Source organism: Mauremys mutica, chromosome 7, assembly GCF_020497125.1.
Source record: "Mauremys mutica isolate MM-2020 ecotype Southern chromosome 7, ASM2049712v1, whole genome shotgun sequence".
Taxonomy (NCBI): Eukaryota; Metazoa; Chordata; order Testudines; family Geoemydidae; genus Mauremys; species Mauremys mutica.
In genome coordinates this window covers 32,295,965-32,311,004 of record NC_059078.1, presented here as the reverse complement: position 1 = coordinate 32,311,004, position 15,040 = coordinate 32,295,965, and the positions used below count along the sequence as shown (strand labels likewise).

General features: G+C 57.3%; 1 protein-coding gene across 3 annotated transcripts in view; it reads left to right on the top strand.

Moving 5' to 3' along the window:
• The window catches only part of NRXN2 (neurexin 2), a 369,827-nt gene that overhangs the window by 316,741 nt on the left and 38,046 nt on the right, over positions 1–15,040 (top strand). For all 3 annotated transcript variants that reach the window (XM_045024465.1, XM_045024467.1, XM_045024466.1), the window contains one exon: positions 12,843–13,165. In XM_045024465.1, the coding sequence (XP_044880400.1) occupies positions 12,843–13,165 (323 nt within the window). The remainder of the gene's footprint in view (positions 1–12,842; positions 13,166–15,040) is intronic.

Genomic DNA, 15,040 nt, shown 5'->3' with positions numbered 1-15,040 from the left:
CAGAGCACTGGACTGGGACTCAGGGTGTCTGGGTTCACCTCCCAGCTCTGCCACTGGCCGGCTGTGCCTCAGTTTCCCCTTCTGTAAAATGGGGATAAGACCCTCCTTTGTAAAACGCTTTGAGATCTGTGGAGGGAAACTAGGTAATAAATAAAACAGGAAGTGTTAAAACTTTTTTTTTAAAGAGAACAGAAATTCTCACCTAATCCCATGATTCCTGGAGCTGGGGCTTTCAGGAAAAACACCAGCTATGATAATATTCCGAGAGTTGTCACCGCTGAGATCTAATACTCTTTTATACTAGTGTAAGCGAAAGACAAATTGAGCCCACTGTTTGCAGTGGAATCCTTCAAAAATAATAATTATCCCATAAATACTCCAGCAAGTTTTTTTTTGTTTTTTTTTAGCTTGGGTTTATTTTTAACACCAACGCTGAGCATTGCAAAGATGCCCGAGGTGTCGAGACATTCAGATTCCCCTCTAAACGAATGGGAATCAAGTGTCTCAATCATCTTGGCTGAAAACACCACAGCTGAGAGCTATGTCTCAGGAGGGGATCTAACCAACAGTGTCACTTTAGCCCTTTGATGACTGAGTGTAAGAGATGTGTGCTGGGGACCAGGTGAATTTGAAAAGGCCATCTCACAAACACAAGGTCCCCAAGGTTGGAAAGCTGCCACAGGAGTTCGGGTGCCTCCTGCATTTGCAGATGGTCCCTGCAGCAGGAGACTTTGTGAGCTCTTTAAGCATTGAACAGCCTTGTGATGGAAGTGGATCGTAACTTCCCAACCATCCTGGGGCTGGATTTCCAAGGGATCGGCACCCACAAATCAGAGCAGGATTCTTCCAAAGCTTAGATCTCCTTTAGATCTGAAATAAAGGAGTCCGATTTCTCCCCGCTCCCGCAATGGGCTTTGAGCTATTTTGGAGAAGCCCCTTGAGTCAGGCTCCCAACATTCAAGACTTTGGCTGGCTTTCAGGGGCCAGTGAGGGGTGGCCATGAAGGAGGTCATCACCTGCCATGCTGTCGCAGTGTCCTGCCATGCCTACTTGTAAGACTCGGCATCAGTGCTCAAAGGGTTAAAGCTCTAACGGGCTGCACTGGAGGGGCCAGAGATTTAAAGGTCAATCAGGTGGGGGCTGGCAGTCACCCGGCCTCACTGCGAGCATGGGTGGGTGTGAGGAAAAGGAGTTTCCCCTAGATTGGCACATCCCCACACACCCCCATCCATGCCCCCTCAGAACAACAGGGGCAGCAGCATCTTTCGGGGTTGGGCTCTGAATGTGGAAAATTTCCTCTGGATCAGGGCTGATCACCTGCTCCCTGGAGTTGCTCAGCCAAATGCCATTTCATCAACCAGCTTGTTGAGTGCCATTGTAAGCGACTTCGAGGGTATTTCATTCCGGGAAAAGTTGGAAATTTTGGCTTTTTGGTCTGACACAGGATGGCAAAAATAGTCAAAATCTCACATCATTTTGCAGGATGGAAAATCCTGCTGTTTTTAAATATTGTCCCTTCGTTTCAGTGCTGGATCTGGAAGGGTTAGAGTAACATGCTTTGATCCTCCCGCAAAAAATCACTGAGCTCCCGAACACTCTGTCCCTTCCCAGCCAGCTGTTTGATCCTCTAACCTGCCAGCCAAGAGATGAGGCATGAAGCCTGGAGCAGCTAGGCATACCATTAACCAAGTGTCTTCTTGGGCTCCCACCCCGGCTGTGGCCTGGTGGAGAGCACAGAACTGGTGTTCAGGACACCTGGATTCTATTCCTGGCTCTGCTGCTGGGCGACTTTGGGCAAGTCTGCCTTTCCGTTCCTTGGTTTCCCCATCTGTAAAATGTAACACACTTTGAAAGTGCTGCAGTGGAGCTTGGCATTCCTGTGGAAGGAGAGCACACGTGGCCCTTGAGTGGGCCCTCGCTCAGCCACATCAAAGCAACGACCTCTTCCTCCTGACACCCCACTTAGAACAACTTCGATCGCTTGGCAACATGAACGATGCAGTGGGTTCTTGAGCACCACCTACTGGCACATTAACTAGCTGCATAAGTACAGGCATCTCTCAGGGCACTCTCATAACAGGGTCCCAAGCTGCTCACCCCTTGGGAAGAGCCCACCCTGTTATAACGCAGTCAGACAACCCTCATTTGGAGAGGGGATGTGCCTCCTTCCCTGCCAGCTCTTCCTCCTTTTAAGATTAGCATGGGTCCATTTGGACAGCCAAGGGCAGCACCGACCAAGCCAGCTCAGGTCAGAACTGGCTCCAAACCTCATCCCTGAAAGCTCCAAACAGTCCAGGCTTGAGATCTGCACGTCGTCCGCGCCCTTCTCCTCTTGGTTCAGCCCAAGGGCTCATGGGAGGCTGCTTCTCTGCAAATTCACTTCTGAACAACGAGGTGGGGCACAGAAGCCACCAACTTTGAGGGAGCTTCGCCTGCCAGGCAGAGGGGTGCTGGCAACACCTGCAATGGTGTTTTCTATCTCCAGCTGTCCAGCCCCTACACACACACCCATCCATCCATCCCCTACACCCCCTTCCTTCCATCCATCCCCGCATACCCCCTTCCTTCCTTTCCCGCACACCCCCATCCATGCATCCCCCACACCTCCTTCCTTCCTTCCTTTCCCACACCCCCCCAATCCATCCATCCGTCCCCCACGCCCCCCATCCATCCGCCCCGCACACACCCATCCATCCATCCCCTACACCCCCTTCCTTCCATCCATCCCCGCATACTCCCTTCCTTCCTTTCCCGCACACCCCCATCCATGCATCCCCCACACCTCCTTCCTTCCTTCCTTTCCCACACACACCCCCAATCCATCCATCCGTCCCCCACGCCCCCCATCCATCCGTCCCCGCACACCCCCATCCATCCATCCGTCCCCCACACCCCCTTCCTTCCTTTCCCGCACACCCCCATCCATTCATCTTTCCAACACTCCCCCTTCCTTCCTTCCGCACATCCCCCATCCATCCATCCCCTACACCCCCTTCCTTCCATCCCCACACACCCCCATCCATCCATCCGTCCCCCACACCCCCTTCCTTCCTTCCCCACCCCCCCATCCATCCGTCCCCTACACCCCCTTCCTTCCATCCGTCCCCGCACACCCACTTCCTTCCTTTCCCGGACACCCCCATCAATCCATCCAACACTCCCCCTTCCTTCCTTCCTTCCTTCCTTCCTTCCACACACCCCCATCCACCCGTCCCCCACACCCCTTTCCTTCCTTTCCCGCACACCCCCCCAATCCATCCATCCGTCCCCTACACCCCCTTCCTTCCATCCCCGCACACCCCCATCCATCCATCTGTCCAACACTCCCCTTTCCTTCCTTCCATCCCCGCACACACCCTTCCTTCCTTTCCTGCACACCCCCATCCATCCGTCCCCCACACCCCTTCCTTTCTTCCATTCCCACACTCCCCAAATCCATCCATCCGTCCCCTACACCCCCTTCCTTCCATCCCTGCACACCCCTATCCATCCATCTGTCCAACACTCCCCCTTCCTTCCTTCCATCCCCGTACACCCCCTTCCTTCCATCCGTCCCCCACACCATCTTCCTTCCATCCGTCCAACACTCCCCCTTCCTTCCCCGCACACACCCATCCGTCTGTCCCCCACGCCCCCTTCCTTTCTTCCATCCCCACACACCCCCATCCGTCTGTCCCCCAAGCCCCCTTCCTTCCTTCCATCCTCACACACCCTCATCTCTCCATCCCCACACACATCCAGCCCTCTGTTTCCCACACCCCTTCCTTTCTTCCATCCCCACCCCCCATCTATCCATCTGTCCCCCACACTCCCTTCCTTCCTTCCATCCCCACATACATCCCTCCATCCCCACACACTCCCATCCATCCGTCCCCCACCTCCCCTCCCTTTCTTCTATCCCCACACACCCCCATCCATCCATCATCCACACACCCTTCCTTTCTTCTATCCATCCCCACACTCCCATCCATCCATCCCCAAACCCAATCCATTCATCCCAACAGACCCCCATCCATCCGTCCCCACACACCCCCTTCCATCCGTCACACACACACACACACCCATCCATCCATTCGTCCCCACACACCCCCATCCATCTCTCCATCCCCTCCACATCCTCATCCCTCCATCCGTCCCCACATACCCTTCCACCCATCCATCCCCCCACACACCCGTCCATCAATCCATCCCCACACACCCCCATCCACCCGTCCATCAATCCATCCCCACATCCTCCTTCCTTCCTTCCATCCCCCACACCCCCCCATCCATCTATCCGGACCCCACACCGCCTTCCTTCCTTCCATTCCCCCCCCCACACACACACATCCATCCATCCGTCCTTCTCCACACACACCCATCCATCTGTCCCCACACCCACCCTTCCTTCCTTCCATCCCCCACAGCCCCTTCCTTTCTTCCGTCCATCCCCACACGCCATCCATCCATACCAACAGACCCCCCATCCATCCGTCCCCACACGCCCTTCCTTCCTTCCGTCCCCACACACCCCATCCATCCATTCATCCCCACACCCCCTTCCTTCCATCCCCACACACTCCATCCATCTCTCTATCCCCCCACACACACCCCCATGCATCCATCCCCACAGCCCCTTTCTTCCTTCCATCCTCACACACTCCCATCTATCCATCTGTCCCCACACACCCTTCGACCCATCCATCCCCCCCACACCCATCCATCAATCCATCCCCATACACCCTCACCCATCTATCCAGCCCCCATAACACCTTCCTTCCTTCCATTCCCATACACACACCCATCCATCAATTCGTCCTCCCACACCCTTCCTTCCTTCCATCCTCACACAACACCATCCATCCATCCCCCACGCCCCCTTCCTTTATTCCATCCATCAACCACACCCCCTTCCTTTATTCCATCCCCACACCCCATCCATCCATACCAAAAGCCCCCCATCCATCCGTCCCCATACACCCCCTTCCATCCATCTCCACACACCCCCTTCCATCCATTCATCCCCACACCCCCTTCCATCCATTCGTCCCCACACACCCCCATCCCTCCATCCTCACACACATCCATCCCCCACACCCCCTTCCTTTCTTCCGTCCATCCCCACACACCATCCATCCATCCCCACACACTATCCATCCATACAGACCCCCATCCATCCGTTCCCACAAACCCCCATCCATCCATTCGTCCCCACACCCCCTTTTTCTTCCTTCCATCCTCACACACTGCCATCCATCCATCCATCCCTACACACCCTTCCATCAGTCCCCACATCCCCTTCCACCCATCCATCCTCCACACACGCCCATCCATCAGTCCATCCCCACACACCCCCATCCATCTATCCAGCCCCCACACCACCTTCCTTCCTTCCCCACACACACACCCATCCATCAATTCATCCCCCCACACACCCTTCCTTCCATCCTCACACACCCCATCCATCCATATCCCATACCCCCTTCCTTTCTTACATCCCCACACACCACCATCCATCCATCCCCCTACACACCCATCCATCTGTCCTCACACCCTCTTCCTTTCTTCCATCCCCCACACACCCCTCCATTCCAAAACACCCCCATCCATCCCCCCACGTGCCCATCCATCCATCCATCCCCACACACACCCTTCCTTCCTTCCATCCCCACACCCCCCCATCCTCCCCCCACACATTCATTAATCTGTCCGCACACACACCCTTCCATCCCCATACACCCCCTTCCATCCATCCATCCCCACACACCCCCATCCATCCCTCCAAACCCACATACCCCCATCCATCCGTCCGTCCCCCCACACTCCCTTCCTTCCTTCCATCCTCACACCCCCATCTATCCCTCCATCCTCACACACACCCTTCCATCTGTCTCCACACACTTCTTTCCTTTCATCCGTCCACACGCCCACCCTCCCATCCATCCATCACCCCGACACACCCATCCATCCCTCTGTCCCCACATACACCCTTCCTTCCTTCTTTCCCCACATATCCCTCCATCCATCCCCACACATCCCCATTCATCCATCCGTCCTCACATGCAACCATCCATCCATCCATCCCCCATACACACCTCTCTGTTTATCTATTATCTCATTCACTAGTCAATTCATCTGGCTGACCCATGTCTCCCCACACACACTCCTAGGCAGCAGCTCAACTACCCCTTCAGCACCAAGGCATCCCCAACCTTGTCCCGGCCTGGTGCCTGCTGCACTCACAGTAGGCCCGGCCTTTCAACTCGCCGCACTAACCAGAGCCCAGTCTGGCAGTGCAAACTCTGGGGTGGGCTTTGGTCTCTGCTACCAGGAGAAAGGCACTGGGAAGAGACCAGCCCTCTCCCCTGGGAGCAGTGCTCCATGCCCCCCTGCCTGTCGGTTTGTGTGGAGACGCCTTTGTGGGCAGCCTAGTTCCCCCAGGCCACCCTTTTCTGGGACTAAGATTAAATCAGACAGCACTAACTTCCCGCTCTTGATTTCTGGCCTGTGCCCTGGGTGGCTCTGCTGCTGCAGCCTGAACCCAGCTGTGCAGCCCCAACCCATGCTCAAACCAGGTGTCCAGAGATTGGGAGAAATGCCCCAGCTTGTGGATGATTCCAAGCAGGGATCCACTGTTGTTCAGCTTCACGGCTTGCCACTTGAACTTCTGTCATCAGCCCTGACTGAGAGGGGAGACCCCTGCTCTGGTGAGCCCCTGCCCCACTTCCTCAGAGGCCTGACTTTCGGCACTGCTGATGTTTGGGAGATCAGACTGGGTCGCTGGGCACAGGGGCGCTGCCCACGCGGGATAAGGAGCAAGCATCTCGGGACAGATCGTCTGTACCAGCGTCCCTGAGGGATAAAACACAGGAAGAGATGAGGATAGCAGAGAAGCAAGCAGGTCCGCCTCAGAATAATGCTTCCCTGGAGGCTTTTCAGCCAGTGTGGTAGCACCAGCTGCTCCATTAGGCTGGCTTGCTCATTCCCCTGAGACACACACACACAAACAAACCCTTCTGCTGGCAAGTCAGCTGGATTTAAACTAAGCCCCAACAAATGTGCATTTGCCACAAGGGTCTCATGCCTCACAGATGAGCTGATGCTTCCCCTTTTCACAAGTGTCCTGAGGTTGGTGATCATCAGTGTTCACAAGCGTGACAAGTTTGGTGAGGCTCTGTTTGCAAGCGGCATGAGTTTGTTAACCCTCAGCCTTCACAAGCCTCACAACTTTGCCAGGCCTCACACCTCCCACCAGAGCAATCACAGGGGGTTTGGGTGTGGGGAAGGAATCCAAGACAAATTTAACACAGGGCAGTATTGTGTGTGTATACACACATCCGGGTGTAGGCCCTTAAAAAAATCCAGGTGGCAAATAAACCACATAACAAATAAGCTCTTTAAATAAGCAACAAACAAACCAAAAAATCCATCTAACGAGAGTGAAAACTAATTAACGCGCTAAACCCCCCCAAACTCAGGGAAAAACAAATGACTGGCAGGAGTCCGAGCAGTTGGGTGCCGATTTCTTAACCCCAAGCAAAAGAAAATTAAAACAAAAATAATCCTGTTTTCTAAAAAAACCCAAGAAGCTGAAACTCAGAGGGTTAAAAACCTGCCGATTTCCAGAGTATTCATCCAAAGCTGAAGCTGTTGTAAAGTCAGAGCCTTAACCAGCTGATAACGGTTCAGTAAGAGCCATCTGGAGTCGGTTTTGCTCACAACAGAAGGTCCCTTTAACAATCCTCCTCTCCTCTCTTTTTTTAAAAGGCGTCTTTGAAGGGGTGGGGGGGAGGAGAGTTGGCCAGGATTTGCTTTCTAAACTGCTCTGCACCACCTGGATGGCAGCTGGGACGTGGCTAATGAGAGGGAGGGGCAGGTTGGAAGGCAGATCAATTTGATGGCACTGCTTCGGTCCCCGCATGTGGCCCCCAGATTTAGATCAGCTGCTGGTGCTCCCCCACACCCCAGCCCCCAAAACACATCCCAGCTAGCACCTGCCTGTAACAGCCCAGTGTGGGCAACCTGGCCCGGATCCCATTTACACTCATGGGTCCCCCTTGCTCCTCCAGCCAGCTCTGCATCCCCACACCCCACGGGCCCAGCCCCTCCCCACGAACACTTCCTCAGCTCTTCCCCCGCAGAGACACAAACCCCTCACCCGCCTCTCTTCATACACCCCTCCCCCATGGACACATACCCTTCACCAGCCCCTCCCCACACAGCCCTCCCCCTAAACACATACCCCTCTCCAGTCCTTCCCAACACACAGCTCACAAGCCCTGCCCGCTTATAGACATGTACCCCTCTCCAGCCCCTCCCCACGCACACCTCACCAGCCACTCCTCCCATAAACATATACCCCTCCTCAGCCATTCCCCACACACAGCTCACCAGCCCCTACCCCATAGACACCTTCCCCTCCTCAGGCCTCCCACTTACACACATACCCCTTCCCATCCCCTCCCCACACACACCTCCCTGGCCCCTCCCCCATACACACATACCCCTCTCCAGCTCCTCCCCACACACAGCTCCCTAGCTCCTCCCCCCATACACACATACCCCTCTCCAGCCCCTCCCCACACACACTTCCCAAGCCCTTCCCCCCTCATAGACACATACTCCTCCCCATCCCATCCTCACACACACCTCCCCACCCCCATAGACACATACCCCTCTCCAGCCCCTCCCCACACCCCACGGGCCCAGCCCCTCCCCACGAACACTTCCTCAGCTCTTCCCCCGCAGAGACACAAACCCCTCACCTGCCTCTCTTCATACACCCCTCCCCCATGGACACATACCCTTCACCAGCCCCTCCCCACACAGCCCTCCCCCTCTCCACACACCTGGCCCCCATAGATACATACCTCCAACTAGCCCCTCCCCCCATAGATACATACCCCTCTCCAGCCCTTCTCCCCACACACCTCACCAGCCCCTACACCATAGACACCTTCCGCTCTCCAGTTCCTCCCCATGAACACTTCCCCAGCCCTTCCCCTCATAGACACATACCCCTCTCCAGCCCCTTCCCACACACACCTCCACAGCCCCTCTCCCCATAGACACATACCCCTCTCCAACCACTCCCTATACACACCTCCCCATTCCCTCCCACATACACACGTACCCCTCTCCAGTCCCTCCACCCACACACCTCCTCAGCCCCTCCCCCATAGACACATACCCCTCTCCAGCCCCTCCCCACACACACCTCCCCAGATCCTCCCACCATAGACACGTACCCCTCTTCATCCCCTCACCACAGACACCTCTGCAGCCCCTCTCCTCACAGACACGAACCCCTCCCCACACACATCTCCCCAGCCCCTCCCCCTCATAGACAAGTACCCCTTCCCAGACACTCCCCAAACACACTGCCCAGACCCTCCTCCATAGACACGTACACCTCCTCAGCCCCTCCCCACGCACACCTCACCAGTCCCTCCCCCCATAGACACGTACCACTCTCCAGGCCCTCCCCATGCACACCTTCACAGCCCCTCTCCCCTTAGACACATACCCCTCACCAGCCCCTTTCCACGCACACCTCACCAGTCCCTTCCCATCATAGACACATACCCCTCTCCAGCCCCTCCACACACACACCTCCCCAGGCCCTCTCTCCATAGACAAGTACTCCTCTGCACACACACCTCCCCAGCCCCTCCCCCTCATAGACATGGACCCCTCGCCAGCCCCTCTCCACACACATCTCACCAGTCCCTCCCTCCGTAGACACATCCCTTCCCATACCCTCCCCACACACACCTCCCCAGTCCCTCCCACTTACACACGTGCCCCTCTCCATCCCTTCCCCACACACACCTCCCTGGCCCCTCCCCCATACACACGTACCCCTCTCCAGTCCTTCCCCACACAAAGCTCACCAGCCCCTCCCCCTTTTAGACACGTACCCCTCACAAGCCCCTCCCCACACACACTTCCCCAGCCCTTCCCCCTCATAGACACATACTCCTCCCCATCCCCTCCTCACACACACCTCCCCAGCCCCACCCCCGTAGACACATACCCCTCTCTAGTCCCTCCTCACATACCCCTCTCCAGCCCCTTCCCTCATACTCACTTACCCCTCACCAGCCTCTCTCCACATACCTGGCCCCCATAGACACATACGCCTCACCAGCCCGTCCCCACACACACCTCCCCAGTCACTGCCCCTCATAGACAAATACCCCTCACCAGCCCCTCCCCCCATAGATACATACCCCTCTCCAGCCCTTCCCTCCACTCACCTCACCAGCCCCTATACCATAGACACCTTCCCCCCTCCAGTTCCTCCCCATGAACTCTTCCCCTGCCTGTCCCCCCCATAGCCACGTACCCCTCTCCAGCCCCTCCCCACACACACCTCTGCAGCCCCTCTCCCCATAGACACATACCCCTCCCCAACCCCTCCCCACACACACCTCCCCAGTCCCTCATATACACATGTACCCCTCCCCATCTCCTTCCCACACACACCTCCCCGGCCTCTCCCCCATAGACATGTACCCCTCTCCAGCTCCTCCCCACACACACCTCTGCAGCCCCTCCCCCTCATAAACATGTACCCTTCCCTGTCCCCTCCCCACACATACCTCCCTGGCCCCTCCTCCATAGACACGTACCCTTCGAAGGCCCCTCCCCACATACACCTCCCCAGCCCCTCCCCCTATAGACATGTACCCCTCTCCAGCCACTCCCCAAACCTCTCCCCAGCCCCTCCCCCCATAGACACATACCTCTCGCCAGCCCCTCCCCACACACACCTGCCGAGTCCCTCCCACCATAGACATGTACCCCTCTCCAGCCACTCCCCACACCCCTCTCCAGCCCCTCCCCACACACACCTCCCGAGCCCTCCCACCATAGACATGAACCCCTCCCCAGCCCATCCCCCCATAGACACACAGCCCTCTCCAGCCCCTCCCCACACACACGCCCTCCCCACAGTCTTCTAGGTGGGCAGGTGCGTCTGGCTTCTTCCGCCTCAGCCTGGGCAGCTGCACTGCAGCCTTCTGTCTGACATGGGGGGAGGAGGGGCTGCACAGCTCTGATGCTGTGAACTCCTGGGCCAACCAGCTCATGCCCCAACACTGCCCCTTCACCGCACACACTCCTTCCCCATTAGCTGCCCAGACCACAGCCAGCACCCTGAGAGGGGAAGGGCCTCATGTCCCATTCCCCGCCCCCATGAGCCAGTCATTCCCCCCTTCCATCTCCTGCAGTGGGGCCAGATTGGAGCTGGCGCCCCCTAGAGGGGAAGGGCCCCATATCCCATTATCAGCCAGAGGAGATCTAACAATTCAAATGTCTGGGTTGTGCCCAGCACCTCTCTGTGCCTGCATGTCTCTCGCTCCTCCTCCGCTCACTGTCTCTGTTCCATGCAGGGGCTGTGAATGCAGAAATGGGTCCCAAGGGTCTGGAAGGGAAAGGGGGGCAGTTTGGGAGGGAAGGCAGATAGATAGATAGATAGATAGATAGATAGATAGATAGATAGATAGATAGATGAGTGAGTATGGGGATGAATGGGTGGAGCAGGAATAGGGATGGAGGAGGTGGATGAATGGTGGAATGGGAGTGGATAGATGCAGAGTGTGGGGATATAGATGGAGGGGTGTTCAGGGATGTTGGATGAGTGGAGGTGTGGGAGATGGAGGGATATGGGGGCAGATGGAGGGGCGGGGAGGTTTGGATGGAGAGGTGGGGGGATTGGGTTGAGGGATGGAAGGATGTGTCTGGGGACGGATACATGGAGGGTGTGGAGGGATAATGGTGGGAGGAATGTGGGAGAGGATGGGGGGTGGATCAATGGGGGATGGAGGGAGGGAAGTGGTGATTGGGGGTGGATAGATGGAAGGGGTAGTTGGGCAGATGGAGGAGGGATGGATGGAGGGGATGGAAGAAGGGGTGTGTGGTTGGGGTGGAGGGCAGTAGGAGGATGGAGGGAAGGCGGGGGTTGGATGGATGGAAAGGAGTGGAGGGAGAGGCGTGGAGGGATTTGAGGGCATGGAAGAAGGGGTGTGGTTGGGGATGGAGGAAACGAGGGAATTGCATGGAAGGGGGTGGCGGGGATGGAAGAAGGGGTGTGGTTGGGGATGGAGGAAACGAGGGAATTGCATGGAAGGGGGTGGCGGGGATGGAAGAAGGGGTGTGGTTGGGGATGGAGGAAATGAGGGAATTGCATGGAAGGGGGTGGCGGGGATGGAAGAAGGGGTGTGGTTGGGGATGGAGGAAATGAGGGAATTGCATGGAAGGGGGTGGCGGGGATGGAAGAAGGGGTGTGGTTGGGGATGGAGGAAATGAGGGAATTGCATGGAAGGGGGTGGAGGGATGGAAGAAGGGGTGTGGTTGGGGATGGAGGAAGCGAGGGAATTGCATGGAAGGGGGTGGCGGGGATGGAAGAAGGGGTGTGGTTGGGGATGGAGGAAGCGAGGGAATTGCATGGAAGGGGGTGGCAGGGATGGAAGAAGATGGGTGGTTGGGGGTAGAGAGAGGGCTGTGTGACAGCCCGAAGCCATGTGCAGGTGCGTTAGGAGCCAGTGCAGGGGTGCGTGACTGGCAGGGAGTGAAGTGGGAGGAGGAAGTGAGACCGTGGGGCAGGGGCATCGCTGTGGCCCGCAGTCAGGCCAGTGGCTGGGGGGCTGTCATGGGGACCCCTGCCTTCTGCAGCCCCTGGCTGGCTGAGCTCTGCTTCTCTCCCGGCCCGCCATTCACTCAGGATCTTTCTTTGTCTGTTTATTCTTCCCTCCCCTGCCACCCCCACCATGTGACTCCATCCCTCCTTCCCCCTATGGGCCTCATCCCTCCCCTTTCTCCCTTCCCCACCCTGACTCCCCTGCACCCCGTCTTGGCAGGTCGACAGCTGACAATATTTAACAGTCAGGCCGCCATCAAGATCGGAGGCCGGGATCAGGGCCGCCCCTTCCAGGGCCAGATCTCGGGGCTCTACTACAACGGGCTCAAGGTGCTGTCCCTGGCAGCCGAGAGTGACCCCAACGTGTGGGTGGAGGGGAACCTCCGGTTGGTGGGTGAGGTGCCCTCCGTCATGACCACCGAGACCACTGCCACAACCCTGCTGGCCGACATGTCCACCACCATCATGGAGACCACCACCACCATGGCCACCACCACCACGCGGCGCGGCCGCTCTCCCACCATGCGTGACAGCATCACCCAGGTGAGTGGGGGGAAGGAACCAAGGGGGGGGAGCGGAGAGAGGAAGGTGAGGGGGAGTCTGGTACCCAGAGGAGGGGAGATAAGAAATTGAGGCAGGGGATCTGGTACTCAGGGGAAGGGAGATGGGAAGGTGGGGGGGGTCTGGTACCAGGGGCAGGGGAGATGGGAAGGTGGGGGGGTCTGGTACCCAGGAAAGGGAGATGGGAAGGTGGGGGGGTCTGGTACCCGGGGGAAGGGAGATGGGAAAGTGGGGGGGTCTGGTACTCGGGAGAAGGGAGGTGGGAGAGTGGCGGGGTCTGGTACCCGGGGGAAGGGAGATGGGAAAGTGGGGGAGGTCTGGTACCCGGGACAGGGGAGATGGGAAAGTGGGGGAGGTCTGGTTACCTGGGGAAGGGGAGATGAGAAGGTGCGAGGGGACTTGTACTCGGGGAAGGGGAGATGGGAAGATGGGGGGAGGTCTGGTAACCAGGGGGGGCTGTATGAGGATTTTGGGAGTCAGGCAAGATGCAAGGGGGCTGGGTGGGGCTGGCTTTCCTATCCTGTATCCCCATCCCCTGCGCTCCCCAAGAGCTGGCAACTCCCAGGTAAGGCAGGGGACCCGTGAGATGCCAGGGGATGCCTGTGGGGTCTAGTCTCCTGTCCTGGCACAGTTGCAGGGCTTGCTGCCCTGCTGTCCCGCTGCCTGGTCTCTGAGTGCCCCCCTTGTCAAAGATCCACAGGCTTGGGGCTGTGCCCCCGGCTTTGGAACAGTTTCTTGGAGGAAGTGCCAGACCCCAGGGCTCTCACTCTTCCTCTAGGGCAGGCCACAAGGCCTCCCGCCAGCTGAAACTCACCCTTTGGGGTCCAGCCCTCCTGCTTCCCCCTGAGCTCTGCCCAGCGAGTCCAGCTGAGACAGGCTCCTGGCAGGGCCTTGGCCACCCCTCAGGACTGATGCCCCTCAGCCGGCATTTCCAGTGACCCTCGAGCAGCATCCCCAGGGCAGTTGGTTTATTAGTCACCTGGCGCCAGCAGAGGCAGCGTGTGGCTTAGCACAGAGAGCTGGAGGTTAAAGCACAGTCCATTCTGCTCAGCCCAGTACCCGGCCCCGGGGTCAGGTTCTGTCTGTCTGTCTGCCCACCTCAGTCTGTTCCCAGGTGGGAGCTGCCAGCTTCCTCCAGCAGCCAGCGCTTCTCCCCCAGCTCCCCTTCCAGTCCTTTCTTCTCCAGCTGGGGTCTCGGCTCAACTTCCCTGCTGAGAGGTGGAGAAATCCATCTCCCTCTGGGTCCTTGGCTGCTCTAGGTGGCATTGGCCTGGTGATCAGGTTTGCCATTCTCTTCTTGGATTTGCCATTGATTTGGGGTTGTTGTGACTCATCCAGGCTCAGACAGCAAGGTGACATTCATACCTATGTCTGCCAGCCTGCCCTGAGAGCAGGCAGTCCTTTCTTCCCCATTGGGGAGCCATGCAAAATACTGGGGAAACACATAGGCTTCATAAAACTGTTACAGAAAATTCCGACTTTGTCACTCACCCTCATGGGCCAGGCCTCCTCCAGACCTTTACCTCTCCTGTGGAGATGGCAGCGCACTGCAGATGAACCATGCTCCCCTGCAGGTGCTTCCTTGGGAGCCTGTGGCCAGAGATACACAACACCCAGGTAGCTTTCTGAAACCAAAGTAGTGTGCAGCTAGCAAGAGGTTCAATGCATCGGAGACGAAGGATGTTTACAGTCTGCACACGTGTCTATCTGGTGCTTGTCTACACAGGAACGCTAAACTGGATTGAGGGAGTGGGTGAATTGAAAGCGGACTAGCTATTCCTGTTTAATTCTGTGTGAGGAGTGGACACTGATTCCAGATTAAGAGCATCCACAGATACAAACCCTTACCAGCCCCTT